The sequence below is a fragment of the Poecilia mexicana genome, unplaced genomic scaffold (assembly GCF_051168715.1).
Source record: "Poecilia mexicana isolate PSO_F unplaced genomic scaffold, ASM5116871v1 scaffold_14, whole genome shotgun sequence".
Classification (NCBI taxonomy): Eukaryota; Metazoa; Chordata; class Actinopteri; order Cyprinodontiformes; family Poeciliidae; genus Poecilia; species Poecilia mexicana.
Window position 1 is genome coordinate 12,883,404 of NW_028263383.1, and position 8,242 is coordinate 12,891,645.

An 8,242-nucleotide genomic window follows, 5' to 3' on the forward strand; every position below is an offset into this window, starting at 1 on the left:
GTCAACAACATGAAACCGTCAACTCCAAGGAAACCGTCAACATGAAACCGTCAACAACATGAAACCGTCAACCCCACGGAAACAGTCAACAACATGAAACCATCAACAACATGAAACCGTCAACAACATGAAACCGTCAACCCCACGGAAACAGTCAACAACATGAAACCATCAACAACATGAAACCGTCAACAACATGAAACCGTCAACCCCACGGAAACAGTCAACAACATGAAACCGTCAACAACATGAAACCGTCAACAACATGAAACCGTCAACAACATGAAACCGTCAACAACATGAAACCGTCAACAACATGAAACCGTCAACAACATGAAACCGTCAACAACATGAAACCGTCAACCCCAAGGAAACCGTCAACATGAAACCGTCAACAACATGAAACCGTCAACAACATGAAACCGTCAACCCCAAGGAAACCGTCAACATGAAACCGTCAACAACATGAAACAGTCAACAACATGAAACGGTCAACAACATGAAACCGTCAACAACATGAAACCGTCAACAACATGAAACCGTCAACAACATGAAACCGTCAACAACATGAAACCGTCAACAACATGAAACGGTCAACAACATGAAACCGTCAACAACATGAAACCGTCAACCCAACGGAAAAAGTCAACCAAATGGAAACCGTCAACCCAACAGAAACCGTCAACAACATGAAACTGTCAACCCAACGGAAAAAGTCAACCAAATGGAAACCGTCAACAACATGAAACCGTCAACAACATGAAACCGTCAACAACATGAAACCGTCAACAACATGAAACTGTCAACCCAACGGAAAAAGTCAACCAAATGGAAACCGTCAACCCAACAGAAACCGTCAACAACATGAAACTGTCAACCCAACGGAAAAAGTCAACCAAATGGAAACCGTCAACAACATGAAACCGTCAACAACATGAAACCGTCAACAACATGAAACTGTCAACCCAACGGAAAAAGTCAACCAAATGGAAACCGTCAACCAAATGGAAACCGTCAACAACATGAAACGGTCAACAACATGAAACGGTCAACAACATGAAACGGTCAACAACATGAAACCGTCAACAACATGAAACCGTCAACAACATGAAACCGTCAACAACATGAAACCGTCAACAACATGAAACCGTCAACAACATGAAACCGTCAACAACATGAAACCGTCAACAACATGAAACCGTCAACAACATGAAACCGTCAACAACATGAAACCGTCAACAACATGAAACCGTCAACCCCATGGAAACCGTCAACCCAACGGAAACCGTCAACAACATGAAACCGTCAACCCCATGGAAACCGTCAACCCAACGGAAACCGTCAACCCAACGGAAACCGTCAACAACATGAAACCGTCAACCCCACGGAAACCGTCAACCAAATGGAAACCGTCAACAACATGAAACCGTCAACCCCACGGAAACCGTCAAATCAACGGAAACCGTCAACCCAACGGAAACCGTCAACCCAACGGAAACCGTCAACCCAATGGAAACCGTCAACCCAACGGAAACCGTCAACAACATGAAACCGTCAACAACATGAAACCGTCAACCCAATGGAAACCGTCAACAACATGAAACCGTCAAATCAACGGAAACCGTCAACCAAAAGGAAACCGTCAACCAAACGGAAACCGTCAAATCAACGGAAACCGTCAAATCAACGGAAACCGTCAAATCAACGGAAACCGTCAAATCAACGGAAACCGTCAAATCAAGGGAAACCGTCAACCCAACGGAAACCGTCAACCCAACGGAAACCGTCAACCAAACGGAAACCGTCAACCAAACGGAAACCGTCAACCAAACGGAAACCGTCAACCAAACGGAAACCGTCAACCAAACGGAAACCGTCAACCAAACGGAAACCGTCAACCAAACGGAAACCGTCAACCAAACGGAAACCGTCAACCATGGAAACAGTCAACCCCATGGAAACAGTCAACCCCATGGAAACCGTCAACCATGGAAACCGTCAACCATGGAAACCGTCAACCATGGAAACCGTCAACCATGGAAACCGTCAACCCCATGGAAACCGTCAACCCCATGGAAACCGTCAACCATGGAAACCGTCAACCATGGAAACCGTCAACCATGGAAACCGTCAACCATGGAAACAGTCGACCCAATGGAAACCGTCGACCCAATGGAAACCGTCGACCCAATGGAAACCGTCGACCCAATGGAAACCGTCAACCCAATGGAAACCGTCAACCCAATGGAAACCGTCAACCCAATGGAAACCGTCAACTTCAAATTCAGCGAACTCTGAAGCAATGGATGTAAAATAAGCAAAGCATCAATCGATAAATTAAAATTGGCTCAATATTTTCCATTCAGACAATCATTAACCAGTTTCTTCCTTTTAATATAGCTAAAAACACTTTTGACACAAAGTTCCAGCTAGTTAGTATGCACTTTATTTTATAAAAATCCAAACTGGTACTTCAGTTTTCATTTAAAATATTTAAAATGCAACTTTGGTTACAAAAACTTGATGTTCTTTTGCTTATTTATTTTGGATATTTCAAATGTCTTCCAGTCGCAGTGTAGGGCAGAAATGATTAATCGTGTTTAATCACTTAGTCAACTCATTTAGCAAACGGTTAATCGATAACTGAGGCACTTAGACACAGAAGGCATTTTTATTTTAGTGTTAAGTAGATTGTATTCTCATTGTTTAATGTTGCATGTTGTTGATGCATGTAATGAAACAAGCTAAAGAGATTTTATTGTATAAATAAAAAATGAACAATAAAAAATACTGGATCAAGAAACATTATTTAAAGCTGTACAAAAACATTTAGATTGTACATTTAAGGTGAAAACACCTTTGTCTTTTTATTTTATTACATTTTATTTTAGTGGCATAATTCAGATTTGCCAACGGAATGCTATTGTATTGTATTTCAGGCAATAAATTTTTTATTTGCTTGATTAAAACATTAATTATTTATTTATTTGCACTGTTTTATGTATTTCTAATACTGTACAAAAATGACTAAGTGGTTAAAAATCTGCAGAATCTGCCATTTTTTAACCAATTACCGTATTTTCCGGACTATAAGGCACCTAAAAGCCTTAAATTTTCTCAAAAATCAGCAGTGCGCCTTATAATCCGTTGCACCTTATATGTGCACTGAATTCCAAAATCTGTCCCTGACACAGAGAAGTAAAGTGTACAGTACGGACAGCAGCAGCGATAAACCAATCAGAGGACATTATACGCAATAGTAAAGTTCGGACGTCAGCAGCGATAAACCAATCAGAGGACATTATACGCAATAGTAAAGTTCGGACGTCAGCAGCGATAAACCAATCAGAGGACATTATACGTAATACGTAAAGTTCGGACGTCAGCAGCGATAAACCAATCAGAGGACATTATACGCAATAGTAAAGTTCGGACGTCAGCAGCGATAAACCAATCAGAGGACATTATACGTAATACGTAAAGTTCGGACGGCAGCAGCGATAAACCAATCAGAGGACATTATACGTAATAGTAAAGTTCGGACGTCAGCAGCGATAAACCAATCAGAGGACATTATACGTAATACGTAAAGTTCGGACGTCAGCAGCGATAAACCAATCAGAGGACATTATACGTAATACGTAAAGTTCGGACGGCAGCAGCGATAAACCAATCAGAGGACATTATACGTAATACGTAAAGTTCGGACGGCAGCAGCGATAAACCAATCAGAGGACATTATACGTAATAGTAAAGTTCGGACGTCAGCAGCGATAAACCAATCAGAGGACATTATACGTAATACGTAAAGTTCGGACGGCAGCAGCGATAAACCAATCAGAGGACATTATACGTAATACGTAAAGTTCGGACGGCAGCAGCGATAAACCAATCAGAGGACATTATACGTAATACGTAAAGTTCGGACGGCAGCAGCGATAAACCAATCAGAGGACATTATACGTAATACGTAAAGTTCGGACGGCAGCAGCGATAAACCAATCAGAGATTGTTGTCCGAGTTCTGCAGCATAGCCTCGGTAAAAACCAGATCGGTTTTTCCACGCATCGCCATCCCTGTTCATCTGCGACTCCATGCGCGCCCATCTCACTGCTACTGGGAAAAAGGAAGCGAAGCAAACTAATTCGGAGTTTGCTGTCATTCCGGGAGGATTAACAGAAGAACTCCAACTGCTGGACATCGGTGTAAACAGGCCGTTCAAACAGAAGTTGGGAGCGATGGACGACAGACTGAACACGTTTACTGAGACAGGAGGCGGCGCCGGGCGAGTTACGCCTCCATGTGTGGATGGATGGTGGATGCCTGGCTAGTGCATCGGCCTTAACTGTCTGAGCTTCACTAAAGCCGCATCGCTGCTGAACAGCCACCTGGAAACGAGTCCGACTCCGACAATGATGAGAGGGAACCTGGCATGTTTGATGGCGAAACATGCTGTTCAATTCAGATAAGAAGAGGAGGACTTTGATGGATTTGTGGAAGAAGAATAAAAAATAACATGAGTATATTGTTACACAGTCGAATAAAGTTCAACTAACCTTACTGTTTTGTTTTCGTTACCTTTTTTTTTTTGACCGTAAGTTTTAGCATGCGCCTTACATTCCTTATGTATGGATTAAATACAGAAATGGACGCCGTAATTGAGAGTGTGTCTTATAATCCAGTGTGCCTTATGGTCCAGAAAATACGGTAATTAATCAATCGTCAGAATAATCAATATCTGAATCGATTACTAAAGTAATTGTAAATTGTGGCTCTATTTCAGTTTTAAATATGTACTTGCATTAGTATGCCATTATTATTATTGTTTTAGTTGACAAGGGTGTCAAAGTGACAGTGTTATAATTTATCACAATAATTTTCATCCAGTAATATTTGTTAGTGACAGGCCTGATCATGATTTCATCGCCGCTCCATCACAGATACGAACAAATTATTCCACATCAGTCTGAGGCTGAAAACGTTTCACTGACTTTAAGATTTCTTCTGGGATTTTTCTGTCACACTTCAATATTTGAGATGAAGTTGATTTGAAAATCAAAGATAACTTGAATAAATCTAAAAAAATCATTTAAAATGAAGATTGAATCTATAAAACCAAGCTGGATATTTATTCTACGTGAAAGTTTGAAGGCCAACACCAGTGTGGATTATAAAATAAAACAAAAAGGCCAATCTCACATTTGACAATAAAAACCCATTTTGATGACCCTCAGCACTTCTGGATCTGATTAGAAGCTGAGCGTCCAAAACAAATGCAGCCGTTCATAATTCAAACCAAACATGGTGGCGGAGTGATTGACTGCTTAAGAACCAATCCACGGTAACCACTTCTGAACAGCTCAAAAAGAAAATTCATAATAAATAGATGAAGGTTTTGGAGTAGCCTAGTCAAAGTTCAGACCTTAATCCAACTGAGATGCTTTGGCAGGACAGTTTACAGGCAGTTTTAAAAAAAAAAACTCTCAATATGCCTGAATTAAAACAATTTAGAACAGGAAAGTGAACCTTAATTTCTCATCACTAATACATGATGCCGTTTGTTGCCCCCAAAGGTGAAACAAGGGGGCAATTACTTGTCTCTTATTCCATAAGACCCACTTGGTTTGGATACTTCCTTCTCCATTATGAACATTAATCCCCATCTGAAACTGCTCTTTAAATGTACTGATTAAATTTAGCTTGATCCAAAACATTACACCAAAATTAGGGTCAATCTGCAGGAGTGAAAACGCTTCAACCACACGGCAACGTTGGGTCTCACATTTTAAAATACAGTGGTATTATTAATTTTCATCCCATCTCCATGACTTTTTCATTGTTTTAATGCATCTTCCAATAGAAGACCATTTGTTGAGAAATATGACTGTTCAAACCAATGCTAATGTTCCACTCGCTACTAAATAAAACAACTTGGAATGTAAAATAATAAATTAGATATTTAATTAAAATACTGCAATTTGAATATTTTTGTAGTCCAAACTAAAGCACTTTTAAAGCGTTGAGAGATATAAATTGGACTCCTATCACATGTTAGAACCTGCAGTGATTAGCTTCAGAGCTACATGCCAACAGCAGCTAGCTAGGGCGAACAGCCATGCGGAAGCTTTCCTGGCTCTGACAGCAAACACAATACAAGACAACCGGCTCCCTGGTGGCCAGTGACCCGGGCCTGGACACCCTGGAAGCCCTGAGCTGACATTTATCCGCAAAAATACCGCAGACAGGCTGCTAACCTAGCCAACTAGCCTGCTAGCCGCCATGCTTTTTCTCTCGGGGAACACGTGGAGAGAACACGTGACGTCTCATAACAAACCTGCTCCTTTTTAGCGATTTAACGAGCAGACGCTTGCTTTCATGGTTGCCAACGTTTCTCAAAGGAGAACCCGAGTGGACGTGGGCAGGAACCACGGCAGAGCCGGGCTAATGGGGCGGGCTCGGCAGACTGACTAGGCCCCAAGGGGAGTGTGTGCTATTGTTAGCCCCGGCTAAGCTGCTACACAGCCAGCCACAGCCCGGCTTTTATTCCGCTGTACTGATGCAGAGACTGGCATAATGCTCGGCGTGGCTGGCCGACCCAAAAGACAAATATGTAAACAAAAACAAAGACTGCTTTAAATGTTTGGCAAGTCCACAGAATGCGTCTGAGCAGACTGCAAAACATGGTGTGAAAGAAAGTTTGCAACCAGACTGCAGTGATGACACTGCAAAAAAAGAGAAACAGCTAAAAATAAATATTTTTTTATAATTATGGATCAAAGTGAAGCCAGTTTTTCTAACGACACAAGAAGACAAAAAGACAGCTTTAGAGCCAAACCACTAAATTATAGGTCTGAGATGTGATTAAGAGCGTAAATCACGCAGAACCCAAGCAGAACCATCTGTTTACATGAGCATGAACGGATCGAGCATTTTAAGTGTTTTAAAGGGTGTGCCCACTTGGAGCAGAGACACCCATGATCCCTAAGAATAGCCTGCACCATACGGAGGGGGCTGACTCCAAATATAACCAGCCTGACAGCTCCGTTTGTCCCCACTTTTAGGTGATTTTCTAAATGCTAAAGCAGCCGCAGCAGAGCGGTGCCAGACCGCTGCTGGAGCACTGACAGGCCGGTACTGGAGCGGTGCCAGGCCGGTGCTGGAGCGCTGACAGGCCGGTACCGGAGCGGTGCCAGGCCGGTGCTAGAGCGGTACCTACCGGCGTGTGGCTGTCCGTTCACGCTGACCACGGTCACCGCGTTCATTTTCCTGGTCCACGGGTTCACCTTGGGCGGGGGAGCGTCCGTAAACTCCTTCCTGCCTTTAACCCCTTCCTCTCCCGGCTTGTCCTCGCTGTCACAGCCGTCCTCCTGGAACTCCGCCGCCCGTGTGGAGGTCTGCTCCTCGCCGCCGGTGGTCCCTCCCAACTCGGCGCTGCTGTCGGCGGCACCTCGCTGCCGCTTGGCCCGCTGCTGCTCCTCCTCTTCCTCCTCCTCTCCCACTTCTACCGGCTCGCCGCGGATCACTTTCCCGTGCTCCTCCGCCTTGGCGAGCGGGTTGCCGGGTAGGAGGGCCTCCACCTGAGTGGCCATTTCCCCTCCGCCGTCTTTCTTTCCCCCTTCTCAGGATTTAACGGCCCCTTCCTTCCCCCCCACACTCTCTCTCTCTTACTGGTCCGAATCCGCCTTCAATTTCGGGGAAGTGTGAAGTTGTTCCGCGGGGTCTGCCGCTCCTCTGTCGCTCCGAGAGCCAAGACGCTTCGGCCCGGGATGCAGAGCGGTCAACACCGAGAAAAAACACGGGGGAAACCGTGAAGAAACGTGCCCGACGGCCTCTCAGGATTACAACCTTATCAGCTCCACCAGCAGCAATATGGATGATCCCCACCACGCGACAGACGGGTGCGCGCACGTACGGTGTAGATGAGGAGTAGCAGCCACGTAAACGTCGGGAGCGCGTTCGAGGGTTCAGGTCGGGATGGTGCATTCAGGTGATGTCTGAAACAAAATGTTGCAGAATTACAAACCTTTGGAAACCCATTTCCACCACTGTGATGAAATAAAAAAAAGTTTCGTCGTATAAGAGAAAATAAAACAATAAAGTCATAAAATTACGATAATAAATTCATAATATTACTAGAATAAAGTCGAAATAATATGAGGATAAAGTCATAATATTAAACCTTTATTCCCAAAATATTATGATTTTAGTATGAGGTTAAAGATCATAGTATTTTGAGAATAAC

General features: G+C 43.5%; 1 protein-coding gene across 3 annotated transcripts in view; it reads right to left on the reverse strand.

Moving 5' to 3' along the window:
* larp1 (La ribonucleoprotein 1, translational regulator) overlaps positions 1-7,898 on the reverse strand; it is a 43,081-nt gene extending 35,183 nt beyond the window's left edge. For all 3 annotated transcript variants that reach the window (XM_015010286.2, XM_015010287.2, XM_015010285.2), the window contains exon 1: positions 7,217-7,898. In XM_015010286.2, the coding sequence (XP_014865772.2) occupies positions 7,217-7,589 (373 nt within the window). In that variant the 5' untranslated portion in view covers positions 7,590-7,898. The remainder of the gene's footprint in view (positions 1-7,216) is intronic.
* Between the last annotated feature and the right edge of the window lie 344 nt (positions 7,899-8,242).